Raw genomic sequence first — 21,028 nt, forward strand, 5'->3', positions numbered from 1 at the left:
CCCAGTTCCATCTTACCCCCAATCTACTATAATGCGCTCACCTCTACGTCACATCTTTCTTTATAATAAAATACTTGTATGGTCAGCTTAAGTATTTCTTCATCTGTTTTAATGTGGCGATAGCTATTTAAATATTACTTGTTATTACAAGAGATATAATACGAATGTTATTTTGCGCAATATACATGGTTGCTTCATGTACCTCTAGCGCGCGTATGGGAGTAAAAAAACAGTGGTAAGCGGACGACGGGTACTTCAAACCGAACACCCATTTTGAACTGTCCTCGCTTCACTAAGCTAAAATAATTAATTTATTCTGTATTCAACAAAATCACTTTCTAAAAGTAAACGATTTTTTTTCATAATTTATTTATTGCACCATGCGGAACAAACAAACATGGTTATGTGTGCCAGGATGGAAATAGGGGTCGGCACATGAATGGTTGTCAGAATGATCCACTACATTTTTATTATATAGATGTTGTATAACATGTACCAATATATAACGGACTCGCGAATTTAAATAAAAAAAAACATTTTATTAAAAGGGGTTTGTCAAAAAATTACAATGACAATGTTGTAAACATATGCAACTTTTGTATATTTAATATGGAAGATTATAAAGATATGGTTCACCCGCTCTATAGAAATCCTGATTGGCAGTTAAACTCCGGACCTCGTACTGCGAGGTCTCTAACCCCAAAATAACCATAACTTTATTTGGCTCCTCGATTACGACAGCAAAATTAAAAACAAATAAAACGAAACGGCAGGATAACTAAACAATATTGTAAAGATAAATAGGGTAGGGAAGATGGGACACCATTTCGTTCTGTTTTTTTCGTCCGACTTTGTAGTAAACAAAAACATCCAAGAATTATAAAACCTTATCCGCACGACTCCCATAGACCGTTGTTTATTTTTAAAAACACGATCAGAATATTGGGATATTATGTGCTGAAGGTGTCCCAACGTCGCCACCCTACTATATTATAGGACACATAAAGAGGTGTATACAAACGCATAGAACAAAATCAAATTGCAATCACAACTCTGTGAATGGTTTAGTTAATTACAACAAAGGTATCGAATATAGAGTGCTATAGCAATGAAGTAACTTATTTCGGCAATGCATTTAACGGAGTTTCATCTACATTTGTACACTGACAATGTGGAACGTTTGCAGCTGGTGTATATTTCGTTTCGTATTGAAGGTGTATGAAGATTTTTTCCCCACTCTAGATAGATTGAAAAGTGAAGATTTTCTGTCGCTTTGCTGGGTCCCAAACCTGAATGAGATAATCCGGTTATTATACTGGATCCGTATTTATTTGTTAAACATTCAGTATGCTATTTAAATATTAGGGGAAAAAATTATACAAATCCCAAACCACCAAAGCTGTTTTAATCAGTAGTTTGTTTATTGAAACCTATACGTACGGTATTGTACGGTGTTTGACTGTTAATTGTGCCCTTGTACAATGACAATGTTGTACGTATATGTACAAAATTGGTAAAAATTGTCTTTAACTTACCACATGCACCATTAGGAGAGCGTTTCCTCTACTAAATAAATCCCCTACAAAATAAAAAGAACGGAAAGCAATACTTCTTGAAACATATATGTACGGTATTGCACGGTGTTTGACTGTTAATTGTGCCCTTGTACAATGACAATGTTGTACGTATATGTACAAAATTGGTAAAAATTGCCTCTAACTTACCACATGCACCATTAGGAGAGCGTTTCCTCTAAATCCCCTACAAAATAAAAAGGACGGAAAGCGATACTTCAAGCTGAATGAATACTGAATCTTAAATTGGTTTAATTCCTAAGTATTAAAAGTACAACATATTTACTAATTTATCCCAATAATTTAACTCCTTGAAATACAGGGTAAAATTATAGTTGAATGAGGTCAGAAAAAAAACACCAGAACGACAGACTTTATAAGACACTGTTGTAAAATAAACATATTTTGGGAGGGTTATCATTTTGCAGAATAGTTGTTGAATTGAACAAACAACTAAGTCGGCGAGTTAGAACTTTAAACAACTGTTACAACTGCTATACCCTAAATTTCCGATTCAAAGGGTGCACCCTATACTCGCATACAGAATATTAATTAACAACTAACCAATTAATAAACAAACTTAGATTATGGTTTGATCTAATCAGTGTCTCCAAGACAACCCATTATACAATGTATATTTGTTCATATTAAACAGATTTTTCACCTGATACTTGCTTCTCATACCTTGGCTATGTCGTACACCACCTCGACCATGAAAGACACGAGCCCGCTCTATTCGTACATCGACCGAAACCAAACAAAAACAGGTAATTAGGCATAAAAGTACAACAAAACACTCTGGTCGTCATAGACACAACCATTGAAAAAAATAAGCTGATACCTAACAACCCTTGGCGTCTTCATTCTTTCTTCTGTAACATAATACATGAACCCGCTCTCTTCTTCGTACATCAACAGGAACTAAACAAAACAGATAATTAGGCATAAAAGTACAACAATACACTCTGTCCACCATAGGAACCATTTACAAAAAAACCTGATAACCCAAAACATCGTCTTTGCAAATTGTCATCTTCCATCTTCTATCTGTAAAATAATATAATGAATGTAAAATAATGATGAATGTAAAATAATGATGAATGTAAAATAATGATGAAAGTAAAATAATGATGAAAGTAAAATAATGATGAATGTAAAATAATGATGAATGTAAAATAATGATGAATGTAAAATAATGATGAATGTAAAATAATGATGAAAGTAAAATAATGATGAATGTAAAATAATGATGAATGTAAAATAATGATGAATGTAAAATAATGATGAATGTAAAATAATGATAAATGTAAAATAGTATGTTAAAGAAGTGAGTGGATTATCAAGTTGAAGAAAAAATAACAGATATTCATAACGGTGTTCTGTTTCATACACCCCACATATGAAACTTATAATCCTCGTGTGTACTTCAACATGACATCATAATTACCCTCATTCATAAAAGACATCGCTTCTGTTGTCGTGACGTTACTTCTCGATCGCGATTCGCGCTCGTAATGAATTCCCACAACCAGCCAACCAATCGAACAAACATCTCGATTCTCAAATTTTAAATATATAGATTTTTAATTCTCATTTTTAATGTTTAAATGAAACTGTACATGACATCATTAATTACCTTTGTTTATAAAGGGCTGAATGGTATTTCTAACAAGTAACTTCTGACGTCATGACGTCACTTCACATCGCGATTCGCGCTTTTCTGAATTCCCCAGCCATCCACTCAATCTACAAACACTTAACACAATAAAAACTTTGTTAGAATTAATAAATAGCATCTCACATAATTAAAATACCCTGTATTTATTGTACAGCCAATTAAAATTCGATTTTATTACCAACGATTTTATTAAATTCGATTGTAAATGACCTACAGTTAAAAAATTTAATAGTTACTTCATATGAGACTTTAAATTACTTATACAGTTCGAGGATCAGCTCAAAACACTATACATACCGTTTATACACTACAATTCCTATAGACAGGCGCACAAAGAACAAGATTTCTAATAAAAACGTATTAAAACACTCACCTTTAGATCACACTATGTATTCCAGTTTTTTTATTAGCGCTCTAATGACTAATTGCGAACATAGCACTGCTAACTGAACACTCCTTCCACCAGCGAGACTAACAACGAATGACAAAGCTACGACCTTCACGCTGCTCTCATCTTTCCTCCAGACTTCTCCTACTTCTCCCCGGGGAAAAACGAAGTTGGAGTAAAAAGAAAGAAACAAAATTTGCTCTACATGAGCGGCTTCTGACTTGAGACTACTAGAAGTCCCTAAAAGAGTCCAATCAGCTTTAAGGAGCCAAATATCGCTCCCTGCTAAGAAATAAGAACAAACAGTAATATACAAAACACGTCATTTCCGTATTTACATTTGGTCTAAACTAAGTAGTTCAATGGACCAATCAGCGTCGAACATCTTGTAAAAAAACGAACCTTATAAAATTGGTGTTTGGGGATCTAAATATTATCGAAGTGACGTTTACCTTTTTCGAAACGAAAGTGATAAAAGTAACTTCTATATAGTAGGGTGGGGGGAGATGGGACAACTTTCCATTCCATTTTTTGTCCCATTTGGTAGTAAACAAAGAACATTCAAAAAATTATAAAACCATAACCTCACGACTCCCATAGACCGTTTTTAATTGTTTAAAACACGATCAGGATATTTGGATATTATGTGCCAAAGGTGTCACATCTTCTCCCACCCTACTTTATTTGTAACGAGTAAAATACCGTTTCGTGGATCTGTTTTTATAACAGAATGTTCTCGTTTGTAAACCAGTGTAGCAAATTAGTTAAAACATTATAAACCCCTTTATCGCGGCAATGTCGTCAACTCTAATCCTTATACCCCAACCAACAGCGAGCTTCGAACATAAACCTTTAAGTCGTACTAGATTGCTCTAACCATTACACCACGGCGTCGGATGGGGTAACTGTGGAATAAGTTGCAATACAAACTTAAAACTGTCTAAGAAATGCTTGCATGCACTGGATATCAATATGCGATAGATATCTGTTCCCAATTACGTTCCAAATGCTAGTGTATTGTTATGTGAGCAAACTAATACATGTTAAATAATTTGTTTTAGAAGAACACAATTCCCTTACCACAGTGAGACTCGAACCAGGTACCATTAACTATGATGTATTTAGACCACAGCTATAACCTTGTTTTGAATTTATATTATTCTTTAATTACTAAAAGGTTAATATATAAATACGTGACAACATACATACCACATAAGTCTTAGGCAAAATAAATTCCTCCCCTAGCTGTAAAAGACGTCCACGGTAGTTCCCCTTAAAATGGTGCTTCCCCTAAAATACAGTTCAAATTTCACCAAACATTAAAAAGTTTATGATGCAAAAATGAGTGCTCACATTTATTCTGACGATGTTTCTGATAACGAAAATGAAGCTGAAGCTTTTGAACAAAGTTACGGCGGCAGGGAAAGCGTAGTTTTCGCTATTGAATGCTGTGAAGGTAAAAACATTAACGTAAAAGTATTCAGTATATATGTCATACACGTCCGATAAAAAACCTGTTCCCTTCTGTACTGATAAATATATCATATGAGTGAGCTCCTACAGTTAACATGCCACATGGCCTGGATTTAGGTTAAAGTTGTTCCAATTCGTAATAAACATTCACTATGTTATTATTTGGGTTTAGCAGCCACATTTTTATCTGGTACTTTTATTCAAGTAGTTTTTACCTGTGTGTGTAACGACTGTCGTTTTGCTGCCAATACCCTTCTCTTTGTTGTTGTATTAATTAACCTGCTATAATCTATTCAAAGAGATTAGATAAATAAAAATGATGTTATTTGAATGAATGAATGTAACTTACTTTATCCACGCGTGGCCGAAAACGACAGTCGTTATCACACGGGTTTAAACCTCATGCCAGCTTACAAGTTACCATGTATGTTATTTTGTGGGTAATTATTTATTTACAGAAATGTTTGACATAAATCAAGAAGACGAAGAGAGTTATTTCGAGCGTATTATGACATCAATACATGATATGTTGGTCAACAAAATTATCACCAGTGACACTGATATGAATGTAAATACTTGAATTTATTGCAAAAATACCTTTGTTTTCAGTCTTATAAAATCTGTAAATGACCTACAGTTAAAATATTTAATAATTTTAGTGGTCTGCAAATACTGAAACAAATGTCTCATGAAATCTTTAAATGAACATTTAATAAAAACATCTTAAAACTTTTATTAAATACATCTTAAATACACATGTCTAAATTTTCTGGGGTGCAAATACTTCCCTTGTAGCAATACCTCATATACTTGTTTGTGTTTTCTATATACAAGCATATTTATACCGTGGTGAAGTCTTGCTGAATGCTAAAATAAATTAAAAATTATATCGAATTAGCCAGAAATGTATATTTTACATTATGTATGGTTGCAGAAGTAAAATAATAAGTAGATATATTTTACTTGATTATTACATCACAAACCAAACCATATTCAGGGAATTGTCTTCTTTGGTGTCGAGAACAAAACTGAAGATGGGAAATTCCCTGGTGTGAGAACCTGGCAACAATTTGACGTTCCATGTGTTAAAAGCATCATGGAGTTACGAGAAATACAGAACATTGATTTTAAACAGTTCGAAAATAAATTTGGAAAACTTGCAGGTCTGTACTATGTATTGTATAGAATGTAATTTATTAAAAGTTATTAAAAAATGGAGTTTGGCTCAAAATGGAGCAAAAACTTGTAAATTTGTGTTCAACATCTCAATGCATGAACCAGCAATACAAAGTAGTTACATTACAAAGTATCCTCATGGTATAGTAGTAACATAACAATTACCATATTAAAAGTATTTACACTACATAGTATTAACATAACATAGTAGTTATATTCCAAAGTATCCTGATTACCAAGTAGTAACACAACTCATCCACAGAATACGAAGTAAGCAACGTACTTTGGGCATCACATCAATTATTTTTGAACTGCCTGTTCAAGCTTGCGAACAAAACTTTAGTTGTTTTTCCATGGAATGAAAATCCACACAAAGGTATGTTAAAAGTCCGATTCATTTATAAAAACACTATTTAACTGGATTTAAACTTTGTCTTGATATTAACTATGTTACACTTATTTTTCTGTATGCTGCTAGCCTGCTTCAGCTGTTTAACTGAATGAAGTTTTTTTTTAAATACTAAACTCCTAACTGTGTATCATAAGTGTTTCTATTTAATGTATGCTGCCAAGTTGTTTAATGAAATAATAACTTTCTGCTGTACATTTTAAACTGTGCTAAAAATCTTTGCACCAACTGTTTTTGCATTTTGGTTTTAAAATGCCAACTTTGTATACAATACTGAAAAAAAGTCAAACTTGGTTAGGAAACAACAATGCTGTTAAGAGAGCTAGAGCAAAATGTGGCGACCTTCACGAACATGGAGTGGAAATTCAAGTGTTTTCATTCAATCAGGACTTTAGTTACGAACCATTTTACAAAGTAATGTATGAGATCATATATCATCTATGTTTGGTGTATAAGAAGACATGGTGTATTCATACATTAATTGTATGAATACACCATGTGTGTCTGGTGTATAAGAAGACACCCATGTTATTACTTGACAGGGAGCATGGGGTGCATGAATACACCATGTGTGTCCGGTGTATAACACTTGACAGTGGGCATAATATCATACAATTAACCACATATACCCCCCAGCACATAACAACAGACCAAATCCAAAGTAATGAGCAAATGATGAACCCAATCAATGCAATCTCAAACCTTTATAGCTTTTTGATGAGAAAATGTTACAAGCAAAGAATGACAAGGTATAGAAATTTTTATAATTTATCATATCTTTGTACCTTACAAAGCTGACATATATCTCTAACAACTAAAATAACATAATAATATCCTGCCAGTAACAGATGAAACATTGGTATAATAGAGTCAATGAATGTAACTTACCTTGGGTGGCCGGAAAACGACAGTCGTTATAAATAACACAGGTGTTTTGTTTCAAACACCTCATGCCAGTTTAAGAGTTACCATGTATGTTACTTTGTGGGTGAAAGTGACCATTTTTACAGCAGGACATTTTCTAATGTTAAATTCTGGTAGGATTGAAGTAGAATAATCTTTATCAAACTTTTAATATATACTTTAATATATTAATAACTCGTAAGCGGGCACTAAATGAAACAAAACACTGTGTTATAATAACTGTCCTTGGCCGGCCACAGGAGGATAAATAAGTCACAATCAATCAACATTTCAACATTGCTTTGAATATACCCTTCACTTTGACAGGACCAGATTACAGATTGGAAAATACAAGATATCTGTTGGAGTTTACACTGTAGCGAGAAAAACAACCAAAACCTCGGCCGTATGGATTGATAATTCAACAAATAAAATTGTGAAGCGACAAATTAATCTCGTTGATACTTCTACGGGGGAAATGCTAATGCCAAGTGATGTGAAGTTATATCAGGTTACGTTAGAAGCTTGGTAGTGAGCATGGGGTGTTTAGTGTGGTATGTGTGTCTAGTGTATAAGAAAATGCCCATGTTATAACTTGCCAGTGAGCATGGGGTGTATGAATACACCATGTGTGTCTGGTGTATAAGAAGGTGCCCATGTTAGAACTCGACAGTGAGCATGAGGTGTATGAATACACCACACATATATCTATGCACAATTCTCGACAGCGAGCATAAGGTATACTTCCACCAGACATGGGCAGGCAAAGACATCGTGTTTGAGAAAGAGGAAGTGACCTCAATGAAACAACTGTGTGACGTTGGAATAACCGTCTTTGGATTCCAACCGCGTGTTAGTACTATCAAGCCATGGTATCATACTAGGCCTGCTCAGTTTATTTACCCTGATGATAGTGACCTGAAAGGTAAATTGTCGTTTAATATTGATAGAAAATGTAACAAGTCTGGTATAAAAATATTAATATTGCATAAAATATAACAATTTTAAATAACATCACAAATTGGTAGAAAATATAACAATTCTAGTATAAAAAACAACAATACTGTATTAATATAAAATATAAAAATATTGGTACAACAATTTTGTGTAACAACACCATTATACAACATAATAACAAGACAATAATCATCATCAAGTCTATGGTGGAATATATATGCATGCTTACTGTATAGCCTATGCACTGCACTAAACGTATTCACCGCAAATACAGTTCTTAATGTTACCAAAACCAATTAGGACAATTAGTTAGAATCTAAGTATAAATTAATACAGGTTTGCATGATTAAAACTTTCAAGATGAAAATTCAACTAAATTTAAGTTTATTATTTCAGGCAGCTCAACGTTTTTCACAGCTTTACTGCAGAAATGTCTTGATAAGGATTACGTCGCAATTTGCAGGTTCTTGTTCGTAATATTAATGTTCTTATGTTCTGGCGTAATTTGTATAAAAACAAATAAAACATTTAGTGTTTACTTTATATCATTTAGCCGACTGTTTTTGTGATAATTTAAACAACTTTAAGTTTATTGGCCAAGAACATAAAGGTACGCATTGGTAGCAGCAATGAGTCTCAAACTTGTAACTTCTGGTTTAGTTGCATGTATTGCTAACCACTATGCCCCACACAACTAAATGAAAACATAACCCGGTGTAAATGTACATAATTCAAACCAACCAATCAGATCCACTATTTTGGTTACATGACTATATTGACAACTATGATTGGACAATTTAAATCCTTCTCCTCTAGATTTGTTCCTCGTACATCCGCAAGCATGAGGAACATCGCTCTTCTACCTCAGATGGAGGAAATTGATCCTGAGACTTCGGAGCAAATTAAACCATCCGGATTTTTTATCGTTTATCTTCCATTTGCTGATGATGTGAGGTAAGGACTTGACAGTGAGCATGAGGTGTATGAATACATGAATACACCGTATGAATACACCGTTGGTTCAACTTAACAGTGAGCATGCAGTGTATAAAGACACCCATGTTATAACTCGACAGTGAACATGAGGTGTATGAATACACCATGTGTGTCTGGTGTATAAGAAGACACCCATGTTATAACTTGACAGTGAGCATGAGGTGCATGAATACTCTACTTTCCACTATAAAGAAACGCTTATATTTTACCATAGAGAGACAGAGCTTCCAGAAGAGCAACCATCCCCCTCAGAAGAACAAGTACAATCGGCAGAATCCATTATAAGAAAGTTACGATTCAAATATGATCCAAACAGCTTTGACAACCCAGCACTGCAGACACATTACAAAAACCTTGAAGCGATGGCATTGGAGAAAGAAGCACCTGATCCTGTAACTGATCATACAGGTTGGAATGTAATAGTTCGGTTATTTCATCAAGCAGTTTTAGATAAATATCCGTTACTGGTTGCGTGGTTGGGCAAAAAAGGAACAGAGCAAAAATGTAAAAATACCTAGAGAAAAACAGATAAAACCATGACAATAAGCATGAGGTGTATGAATGATCTGAAATATTCTAATTTTTTTGTGATCTTGAAGACCAATGTTTTGTCTGCCATAGAACGAAACATCATCAAGGTTTGGTGTTCAGTGTCTTGTTCAAGGACACATACACCGACAATGGCAGCAGCACCAAGCCTTGGGAGTCCTGACCCACCGATCTAGTGGCAGATGTTTATTAATATTTTGTACCCTCAGCACCAGATGTGGAAAGAATTGACAGAAAAGTTGGGCCACTGGTTGAAACTTTCAAAAGTTTAGTATTCCCACAAAATTACGATCCTACCAAAACAGCAACTAAACATAAAAGCAATCAGACCACCAGAGAGAGCAAGAGAGCAAAAACTGAAAACGCAGAGGTAAAATAGGAGTAACATATAGTAGTTATTCAATACCAAGCCTTGAGATAAAATGTGATCTATTTCTAAATCTGGCCAGGATTTATACCCTTATTGTTGGGACTATTCTTGTTGCGTCATAACAGAATATACCAACTGCTACTAAATGTGCAACAATAAAATTAAGTGAGTGAGGTCCGGCTGTGTGGCACGCCATGGGAGCTGAAATTTAAGCCAGAGTTGGCTCATTAACCGACTCCCAGGGTGCTACAACCTATTAGTGGCCACTGGGTTGTTAATGCAAACAATGGGGTGATGAGCCAACTTGTCAAAATCCCTGTTCAACCCTCCTGCCACTCCGTAGAACATCACCCATATAGAATATAATGAGTAATGACACCAATGTTTGGTCTTTATAAAAACTGAAATAAAATTAACTAATTTCCAGGTTAACATTCAAGAAGCTGTTAATAACAATGCACTTGGCAAATACACTGTGGTTCAGTTGAAAGAGATATGTCGAGAATTGGAAGTTAAATGCACAGGAAAGAAGGCTGATCTTATATCTGCTATAACTGTTTATTATGAGTGAATTTATTGACTTTTAGAATAAACATTTCTGTAAACTTTGATGGTGTAATTTAATGGTCATTCAGGACTTGAAGCTGATACCATTGTCAGCGTATGTCTTCGTGGGCAGGACACTTAACGTAATTCAACCAAGTGGTCACTTATGGGTTGTCTAAATTGTTTGTGACACATAAAATAAATCCCCCAAAATAATCACCCACAGTAAAACTACAAAAACAATGAGTAACTTACATAAGATTTGAACCTTGGACCCTTGGTACTTTGTGGTTCTTGATAATATCCAATATATCTACGTGTGTCAATAATTAGAACATATATATTATCATTATTAAAAGTTACATCTGAAATATACAAGCAGATTGTTAATGAAATAAAAAAAATCTCTACAAAACTTAAAGGTTGAAAATGCGCGACACAGAAGAACATACAAAGTTTATAAAACACAATCATTTCAATTCATGAACTCATCTACAGAAAGTTAAAAAGTGAATGTCGTTGAAATTTACTGAAGTGTTGGTTAAATACAAATGTGAAAAGTGGTGCAACCAATACAGGGTGATTATTTTGTTTACATGCAAACTGTAATTGCGGCAAAATCCTGAAGTGATAATAAAGGATATAACATTAACATTTAGGACATTGGGATACTGTCAGGGGTTGCTTGTACCAACTTTTGAAAAAAAGAGTGACATTATATGTTTAAGCACCCCTGTTTCATACATAAACGATTTTACCCTGCTGTTAGGTGTCTGTACAACAAGCAGAGCCAAAGTATATGCATTCACCAATATATTGCATTAATCAATAAAATGTTTGACAACTATAGGTGTTACGGCATTATAACAATGTCACACCAGATTCTCTGAACATCCAAAAACGTGACACACATGACCAGCAGCAGTGAGTTTAGAACCCAGTATCTTCAAAAACATAATTTCACATTCTTGTGCTGGATTTCCTCGATTCACTTTCGGTTGCAAACCTTTTCAGCGAGCTGTGCTCTCTACTGCTCGCGCGTTGGAAGTGGTGAATATTCACACACCCACTTGACCACCAACTGGAGCTAGAGAAGCAGGGTAGTAATTGGCACGCCCCCCTAACCCATGTATCCCGTACACGCTTGTTGTAAACACAAAATAAAATGAATAAAAACAATCCCTGGAAATAAATTTTCCAGTTTAGATTCGAGAAAATGAATAAGTAGCAGCAGTAGCATATAGTGTTTATTCTTAAGTAATGAATGAGTGTAACTATCTTTGGTATTCTTGCATGGCGGGGCAATGACAGTCATTACATGGATCTGTTTCATACACTTCATGCTCGCTTACGAGTTACCACGTATGTAACTTGTATATCCTCGCAAAGCTGGGTAATGACAGTCGTTATAACACCGGTGTTCCATTTCATACACCTAGTTCCAGCTTACGAGTTACCACGTATGTAACTTTGTAGGTATATTTTTTCAGCATGGCTGACAACTTATACAACCTATTAGTGACCACTGGGTCGAAGCAATTGTTAAACAAAACCCTCTAACCTGGCTAGAGTTAAGCACTACATGTATAGTCCGTGTAACGACCACAAACGTATCATTTTCAACAACGTTGCTAAGAAACCCAATCGCCCACGGCAACCCTAACAAAGTCGTCATGGTAACCACGTTGCAAAGTCGTTTGCGTAACGTCACTCTTTTAGCTGTTGATTTGACCTAAGTATAAATTGATAAATAATGTTTAATATAAAGTGATAGACAACTCTGAAATTTAAACACAGGTGTCTTATGTATATGCTGTTGTTGACAGGCATATCTGAAGAATTGCCAAAAGACCCATTTAAACCTATTGCGCACGGTACATAGTGGCTTCATATATCTCATGCTCACTGTCAAGTTATAACATGGATGTCTTCTTATACACCAGACACACATGGTGTATTCATACACCTTATGTTTTTACCAATATATTTACCTTTTCTCTGCCATAACTGAGGGAGTAAGTCACAGTGGCGAAAACAGCCACATTGAAGAGCAGAATGATTGCAACAGGGAGTAGAAATCCAAAATGAAAAGCATCTCCATGTGGCCAGCATATGTCGGGACTTAAATAACTGGATGACCAATCTAAAGTAATGAAATATTCTATAGAATTATCAATTATGATACAATTCTTATGAATAAACCAATATCACTTATATATCTTTTTATGGTGGACAACATAAAGCTATTACACAGTTAGCTGCTGTAGCTTGGAGAAAACAATACCTACAAAGTTACAAACTTGTAAGCGGACATGAGGTGTATGAAACAGAACACCCGTGTTATAACAATTGTCGTTTTCCGACCACGCAAGAATAAATAAGTTACATTCATTCATTAATCTATTCCTTTAAAATATGATAAATTGAATACCATGCTACTGGTAAGTAATATACATGGTAACTTGTAAGCGGGCACGAGCTGTATGAAAGAGAACACCTGTGTTATAACGACTGTCGTTTTCCAGCTATGCGAGGATAAATAAAGTTACATTCATTCATTCACAGTATGCACAATTGTGGGTAATAATTTTTATATGCAAACCTTAAACAACAAATCTACCAATTACTAACCTTGGCTCTTATTTTCCGTCTCATTTGTCAACAATCTTCATAAAAACAATATTTTAAATATTTTTGTTAAATATTTAAATAAACAGTTCTGTTAAATATTTAAATAAAACTAATCATGTTTTTAAGTAATAAACTACCAATTCAAGACATTTAAACTGTGATATTAACAGGTAATGTATCAAATCTAGGCTAAATTTATTATCTAAATCTGATTCTAAAACATAGTCTGCCTCACTGTAGGACCTCACTCATATAGAATGGAATGTGCATATACATTGTTGGAGTAATGGGCCAACTCTGGTCTAAATCCCAGGTCCCATGGTGTGCCTCACTGTAGGTCCTCACCCATATAGAATAGAATATACAATGTTGGGGTAATGTGCCAACTCTGGCATAAACCCCCAGGTCCAATGGCATGCCTCGCTGTAGGTTCCACCCATATAGAATAGAATGAATACTCACCCATATACAAAGTAATGGTCCACCTTACACACACAATACAACACAGTGAACCCCACCACACATGCTGGGGTAAGATAGGAGAACACACAAGCCCGTCTTATAAAGTGGGGGTGGCTCGTTTTCGGACCAAGAACTAGAAAAATACAATAAAGTGAAACTATTTGATTTATAAAACAGCTATCCTGGCATTTATCACAAGCAAACATCAGTTTGTAAACTGTTACTGTCATTTATATTACATCTATTTTATGAAGATTTTCTTTGATATTTCAATGTCCTATATAAGTCTTTTTAAATAATGTGAATGACACTCAGAAAACATTTTATAAAATGAATGTAATACGAAAGATTACAAACTTAAGTTTTGTTGTTAAGTTTGTTAGAAAGCTTGTAATAAAGTTAAAAAAGTTAGGATGCAAGAACCGCTGAGCCACAGCGCCGGAACAAAAACATAGAAAAATTAATCTAATAATCTATGGTAGTTTACTAATTTACCTTGTACAAGTAACACATACATTGTGTAGCTCTCTACTGACATCCAGCACCAAGCACACAACCAGAAGAAATGCAGCAAGGTGGCGATAGTGAGACAGGTGGTGAAATTTTGTGTAGCATTAATCCCACATACATAAAGTAGATATGAAAAAAGCAAAGTCATGCTTAGGTGGAGTAGAATGTGCTGAGTAATGTGACGGTGCAGTTTTCTGTAGATAGGTTGTATTATATTTCTATGTTTGTATGTTAAACACACCTCATGCTTACTGTCGAGTTATAACATGGGTGTCTTCTTATACACCAGACACACATGTGTATTCATACACCTCATGCTCACTGTCAAGTTATAACATAGGTGTCTTCTTATACACCAGACACACATGATGTATTTATACACCTCATGCTCACTGTCAAGTTATAACATGGGTGTCTTCTTATACACCAGACACACATGTGTATTCATACACCTCATGCTCACTGTCAAGTTATAACATAGGTGTCTTCTTATACACCAGACACACATGGTATATTCATACACTTCATGCTCACTGTTGAGTTATAACATGGGTGTCTTCTCATACACAAGACACACATGGTGTATTCATACACCTCATGCTCGCTGTTGAGTTATAACATGAGTTACTTCTTATACACCAGACACAAATGTTAGTTAACTATAGGTAAAATACAAGACACACAACTTACTTAAACAAAGCATGTATGATGATTGTAGCTACAAGACCAACTATGGATAAACCACATCCAATGTTTGAGATGTAATCAAGAAAAATTAAGTTGTTTCTTTGTGTGCTAAGTTTGTTTAGGTTCCCTTGTGAATGTATTGTCTGGAAGAAAATGAAAATGGAATAAAAGTCCAAACATACTACAAAAAATCTATATTAAATACAGCTAATTTTTAAACATCAAAATAATAGGTGTAAATATATAAGTTATTATTTTTGACAGTTAGTTTTACAAAGTGTCAACAAAACAATAACCCTGAATTGGTTGCACCACTTTTCACAGGTGTTTATATAAGTTAAGTTGTAATTGACCAACAATTTAGTATTTCTGACAGTTAGTTTTAAAAAGTGTCAACAAAACAACAACCTTCAATTGGTTGCACCACTTTTCACAGTTGTTTATATAAGTTAAGTTGTATTTGACCAACAATTCAGTATTTCTGACAGTTAGTTTTAAAAAGTGTCAACAAAACAATAACCTTGAATTGGTTGCACCACTTTTCACAGTTGTTTATATAAGTTAAGTTGTATTTGACCAACAATTCAGTATTTCTGACAGTTAGTTTTAAAAAGTGTCAACAAAACAATAACCCTTGAATTGGTTGCACCACTTTTCACAGTTGTTTATATAAGTTTAGTTGTATTTGACCAACAATTCAGTATTTCTGACAGTTAGTTTTAAAAAGTGTCAACAAAACAATAACCTTGAATTGGTTGCACCACTTTTCACAGTTGTTTATATAAGTTAAGTTGTATTTGACCGACACTTTAGTATTTCTGACAGTTAGTTTTAAAAAGTGTCAACAAAACAATAACCTTGAATTGGTTGCACCACTTTTTCACAGGTGTTTATACAAGTTAAGTTTCAACTTACAATAAGAATGGCAAAATTTGTCATGTGATTGCATTGACACATAACCGGTGACTGTGATGTCATAATACACCCATGCGTAGACCAATCAGATGCTTTGAAATCCCAAAATCCACAGCTTAGTGATGTCATAGAGGACTGTAACAAACAACATTGTTACATCATACAGGCAAAATATAATAGGGATATAATGGGTTGTCTACATTGCCAGCTAAACAGTTGTAAAATAAAAATCGCCCACAAAGTTACATACGGGTAACTCGTAACCGGGAAAGAGGTGTATGAAACAGAACACCTGTGTTATAACAAATGTCGTTGCCCCACTACAAGAGGATAAAAAAGCTACACTTATTTTAATCCAGCATCTTATAGTTAGTGACAAATAGTATCATAAATCTTACCTGATTAGCAGGCAGGGTAAACTTAACTGGATCTTTTAGTATTGTGTTGTCCATTAAACCTGTTACTTTGGCTGATATGACCTGAATATAAGTATAATGTGTTACACCTCATGCTCACTGTCCAGTTATAACATGGATACAAACATACCTTGTAAACCTTATATTTCTTTGACGGAAAAAGTTCTGCGTTTTGAAACAAAGTGAACCCAACTCTGATCCCTAGTGTCGAGTTTGATTGTTTAACGACAGAGGGAGGAATAACGAAACTCACATCGGGATAATAGGTATTGTTAAAAGACAATGACTTGTCTAAAAAAGGAAAAAATCGGGAGTTTAATTAATATTTAATTAATTTAGTACAAAATTACTCTCAAGACTTTTAACAGCAAATTCTGATGATGTCTTGGGTCAGGCGAAAAATCAGTCTTTTAAGATTACAAAAACAAACAATTGCCAGAAGACATTTTACACACTTATAATATACTTGGCAACAATAACATTTATATAACAATCCTGTTTTGGACACTTTGTTTCCTACACTATTTACTAACCAACCATTATATAACATAACACAAAACAATCGTGTTAACATAACACAAAACAATCGTGTTTTCAATAGTTTTCTTACACTATTAACTAAACAAACATAGATATAACAAACCTGGCTTCTTAGGTTTATAGGTTATGATTTGTGGTTGAAATTAAATTTTTGTTTAAAATTTTATTACTAAAATTATTCCTTGCCATTAGAAGGTAGTACACGTCTGACGTCCATCACATAATTTGCTGATGTCAGCAAAACTGAGTTCACCCCAGTTAGGTTAACGTGGGTGATTATGACATCAATAAGTTGGATTGTTTGCGTCACATCAAACTCATTGTTATCGGACATGTTCATTGTTTTGTTCTGTGATGTCAGAATCACTTCACTCGCCATATGTAAATAGTTTTCAGCTCTTTTTACTGAAATCTTGGTAAAAATAAAAAAATATTGATAATGAAATTAAGTAATAAAATATAATGAATTAATGATATATATAACCTCATTGATTAATGTGGTGAGTGCAATATACTTTGGCTCTGCTTGTTTGTATAGATACTTAACAGTAGAAAAACAGTAGGTTTTTAGGTTTTAAACCAAAATGTTTTAAAATGAAGGTAATTTTGTCATTTATGCTGTTACATTTGTATTAAAACTGACAAGAAAATAGGTATTTTATTCATCTAAAAGTAAAATAAATAGACTGTGATTGGTAAACCCACCAAGTGTTGCGTGGAAGTAGCATGGTTTGTAAGAAATCCTTTCAGAGTTTTCACTTTCAATTTACGAGTTGCGTTCTTTTTTATTCCCGCATGTGTGCTCTGTAATGTAATAATGGTTTGATCACTAACTTATCCATGGCGGCCACCATGATAAATAATTTAAACATTAAATACCTGCATAGCCACAGTTGTTGTTAAATCTTTTGTTTTTGGATTCTCAGTGGGAGAGGAAGGCTGTAAAAAAAACATTTTATAACTTGGCCTGGTGCCGTGGCCATGTGGTTAGTTACAGTTTTAGCCAGGATCAAAAAAAAAAATTGCTCTAAATTAATCATCCATACAGTTACATACGTGGTAACTTGTAAGTGGGCACGAGGTGTATGAAACGGAACACACATGTTATACCTACTATCTTTGCCCCACCACTTGGAGATAAAAAAGTTATATAAGTGGTAACTTGTAAGCTGGCACGAGGTGTATGAAACAGAACACCTGTGTTATAACTACTATCGTTGCTCTGCCATGCGAAGATAAATAAGTTACATATGTGGTAACTCGTAAGCGGGCACGAGGTGTATGAAACAGAACACCTGTGTTATAACAACTGTCGTTGCCTCACCATGCGAAGATAAATAAGTTGCATTTATTCTTTTATTCCATAAACTAATCTAGTACTATATATAAGATCTTACCATATTAGCAGTAGTATAAGATGTTGAAACACGAGTGCTTATAAGTGTACTGAATCCCTTCATACTAGAAATATGCTGTGTCTAATAAAATATCACATAAGAATAAAGTAGCAAACACGGAATGTAACATTAACTTACATATGTTGTTGGTATTAAAGTTGTTGATTGTTCATCAATGCTTGTTGTAGTGACTGGTTCTATAGATGTTGCCTGTTAGGTTAACAGTAATAACAGTTATGTACATATAGTGGGGTGGGGGAAGATAGGACACCTTTTCAATTTATTTTCTCGTCCCATTTGGTAGTAAACAAGGACAAATCAAAGAATTATAATACCATATCCTCACGACTCTTTTTCGTAAAAAAATGTTTATAAATTTCAAAACATTATGGCATATGCACACTTAATGTAAAGGCCTTATAAATATGCATATAAACTGTATATAACATCAAATATGAGTTCACCAACCTGTAATATTACACCAGTTGTAGATATATAGGGGTCTGGTTCAGTTGTTGAACTGGTGCTATGGCGAGTCTGCTTTGTAGCGATTGTGCTCTATATTAAATAAAACATTTCATTAAAGGTCCTTTAATGAGACCTCTGGGTTAGAGCTATTGTTGTTAAATGTCTTGCCCAAAGACACATAAAGACATAATAGCCGTTCTGCTTTATATTAAAATGGTAACGTGTGATGATAAAATTATGGATATTAAATCTGAATTTATAAATGTTAATTAGCTCATAGAGGTTCTATTTAAACTTCTTTGAAATAAATTTACTATTTCTGAATTAAAGTGTTTTATATTAAATAAAAATATTTTTATATAGGTCCTTTATGAGACATGCATTTGGTGTCACAGAGCTTAGCTTGCCTGAGTATATCCAAGGGGACACGGGTTCAAGGCTCTACACTGCTACCATTGTGGGCATGTTTCTCTTTTAAGATAAAAACGAAATTTTATGGTGAAATCGTACCATACATATTGGATATAATGTTTGTATTAAAACAATAAATTTCTTACTTTTATTAGTGGTTTTATTTTACAAGAACTTCTTCTAAAGTAACTTAGGTCAAACTCTGGGTATCCAGCTTTGTTGGTGCATTTGATTGAAGCCAGTGATGTGTCTAGTGGTTGGGAGATTGATAAAAACAACAACTTTGAATTTGGTGCATCACTTTTCTTATATAAATTAATATTTATGGCAGCTTGTTCAACAAAACAGTAACCTTGAATTGGTTGCACCACTTTTCACATGTGTTTATATAAGTTAAGCTGTATTTGACCAACACTTCAGTATTTTTGACAGCTAGTTTTACAAAAAGCCAACAAAACATAGGACTTACAATATTACAATCAAATTATGATAACTTTTATATGAAACAAACTCACCAGAATTATCACAAGTCTCCCGTGAATATGACGTCTCACCAACTTTCACGGAGTTAAATCTCATTTTAATCTCACGACCAAGAGTTCGAAATGTGATCACATTATCTGGACAGACATCTGTAATATTAAGCAATATCAATAAATATAAAATGTTTCTAATTATTTTGAGCATTTAAATAATTAATAAACAACCACCGACACAGTTACATACATTGTAACTCCTAAGGGGGCATGAGGTGTATGAAACAGAACACCGTATTTTATAAACACTGTTGTTACCACGCCAGGCAGAAAAAAGTTACATCTGTTAAAAATAATAGAGTGCAATACAGGGTAAAATACAAATATTTAATAAAACATTACACATAGTACAACAACATTTAAAAAATTAAACACTGAAACTCGTATATATACAACTTAAACAAGAATTTTATAAATAAAATACATAAATATTATCAAAAATACAAAAAAATACGTCTTACCTTTTGTTTTAAAAATGCTTTTTACGCTAGTAATAAGAAATAAAAGACAAATCAATTTAACACAAGTGTCCATGGCTGTAACTTGAGTGAATGAATTCACATATCATTGTAAAAGTCAGGAAATTATTTGATTGACAGGTGAATAGGATCAACATGAATAGGGTAACTGATTATTGTGTGTTTGGATACACAACTTTGGGCAAGACACTTAATGCCAATTGCAAACAACTTATAACATATAAGTCACGTACACGTTTGTCAAAATCAGCTTTTTAAAAGACAGAAAAAACATAATTACTTACAAAGTTATATACGTGGTAACTTGTTATAATAGCAATTGTTGCTATGCAAAAATTCATACTTGTTTTTTTTTTTGTAGTTTGCGCATTTAACGAGTACAATAGATAATAAATATTGCGCAATAATAAATATTAAAGTTTTAAACATAACAATGTGCATTATGACACTGATGTCCAATAGAAAATTGAAACCACCACATTAGTGATTATTACCCTATAACAGTTTTGCAAAATTTATCATTTCTTGGCATATTATTATATTGGTAATTTGACTAC

General features: G+C 33.8%; 2 protein-coding genes across 35 annotated transcripts; one reads left to right on the forward strand and one right to left on the reverse strand.

Moving 5' to 3' along the window:
* Nucleotides 1-677: 677 nt before the first annotated feature.
* On the reverse strand, nucleotides 678-20,892 carry LOC149725810 (adhesion G protein-coupled receptor G6-like). Of its 34 annotated transcripts, none has more exons than XM_089891494.1 (29): nucleotides 20,454-20,892; nucleotides 19,972-20,088; nucleotides 19,603-19,706; nucleotides 19,046-19,135; nucleotides 18,716-18,787; nucleotides 18,578-18,658; nucleotides 18,060-18,119; nucleotides 17,886-17,984; nucleotides 17,367-17,592; nucleotides 16,771-16,931; nucleotides 16,623-16,703; nucleotides 16,225-16,359; nucleotides 15,313-15,452; nucleotides 14,608-14,816; nucleotides 14,113-14,245; nucleotides 13,651-13,685; nucleotides 13,011-13,162; nucleotides 12,581-12,751; nucleotides 4,994-12,201; nucleotides 4,850-4,930; nucleotides 3,626-4,545; nucleotides 3,211-3,329; nucleotides 3,022-3,133; nucleotides 2,572-2,621; nucleotides 2,416-2,495; nucleotides 2,259-2,306; nucleotides 1,725-1,761; nucleotides 1,536-1,579; nucleotides 678-1,289 (listed from the first exon to the last, which is right to left on the reverse strand). In XM_089891494.1, the coding sequence occupies exons 1-19, from the start codon at nucleotides 20,524-20,526 to the stop codon at nucleotides 11,980-11,982; spliced, it is 2,361 nt and encodes a 786-aa protein (XP_089747620.1). In that variant the 5' UTR covers nucleotides 20,527-20,892; the 3' UTR covers nucleotides 678-1,289; nucleotides 1,536-1,579; nucleotides 1,725-1,761; nucleotides 2,259-2,306; nucleotides 2,416-2,495; nucleotides 2,572-2,621; nucleotides 3,022-3,133; nucleotides 3,211-3,329; nucleotides 3,626-4,545; nucleotides 4,850-4,930; nucleotides 4,994-11,979. The 34 variants fall into 34 exon arrangements, with proteins under 34 accessions (XP_089747620.1, XP_089747621.1, XP_089747619.1 ...); XM_089891495.1 differs by having other exon boundaries at nucleotides 1,725-1,797; XM_089891493.1 differs by having other exon boundaries at nucleotides 1,725-1,797; nucleotides 2,239-2,306.
* On the forward strand, nucleotides 4,564-11,082 carry LOC149725811 (DNA repair protein Ku70-like). The gene is made up of 14 exons (XM_089891502.1): nucleotides 4,564-4,740; nucleotides 4,968-5,096; nucleotides 5,572-5,681; nucleotides 6,111-6,276; nucleotides 6,552-6,665; nucleotides 6,997-7,112; nucleotides 7,335-7,447; nucleotides 7,929-8,112; nucleotides 8,355-8,526; nucleotides 8,955-9,021; nucleotides 9,375-9,512; nucleotides 9,769-9,962; nucleotides 10,313-10,473; nucleotides 10,901-11,082. The coding sequence occupies exons 2-14, from the start codon at nucleotides 4,982-4,984 to the stop codon at nucleotides 11,042-11,044; spliced, it is 1,794 nt and encodes a 597-aa protein (XP_089747628.1). The 5' UTR covers nucleotides 4,564-4,740; nucleotides 4,968-4,981; the 3' UTR covers nucleotides 11,045-11,082.
* Nucleotides 20,893-21,028: the final 136 nt, after the last annotated feature.

Source organism: Ciona robusta, chromosome 13 (genome assembly GCF_009617815.1).
Source record: "Ciona robusta chromosome 13, ASM961781v2".
In the NCBI taxonomy this organism is placed as follows: domain Eukaryota; kingdom Metazoa; phylum Chordata; class Ascidiacea; order Phlebobranchia; family Cionidae; genus Ciona; species Ciona robusta.

What these genes read in the sequence shown, in the direction of transcription:
- LOC149725810 (XM_089891465.1), bottom strand. Translation starts at nt 20,526, where the DNA reads ATGGACACTTGTGTTAAATTGATTTGTCTTTTATTTCTTATTACTAGC. An exon ending in AAATAAAACCACTAATAAAA is followed by an intron (nt 19,136 to 19,602) that starts GTAAGAAATTTA and finishes TATTTAATATAG; the next exon opens with AGCACAATCGCTACAAAGCA. An exon ending in CAACTGGTGTAATATTACAG is followed by an intron (nt 18,788 to 19,045) that starts GTTGGTGAACTC and finishes TTAACCTAACAG; the next exon opens with GCAACATCTATAGAACCAGT.
- LOC149725811 (XM_089891502.1), top strand. Translation starts at nt 4,982, where the DNA reads ATGAGTGCTCACATTTATTCTGACGATGTTTCTGATAACGAAAATGAA. An exon ending in CGCTATTGAATGCTGTGAAG is followed by an intron (nt 5,097 to 5,571) that starts GTAAAAACATTA and finishes ATTTATTTACAG; the next exon opens with AAATGTTTGACATAAATCAA. An exon ending in TACAAGCAAAGAATGACAAG is followed by an intron (nt 7,448 to 7,928) that starts GTATAGAAATTT and finishes TCACTTTGACAG; the next exon opens with GACCAGATTACAGATTGGAA.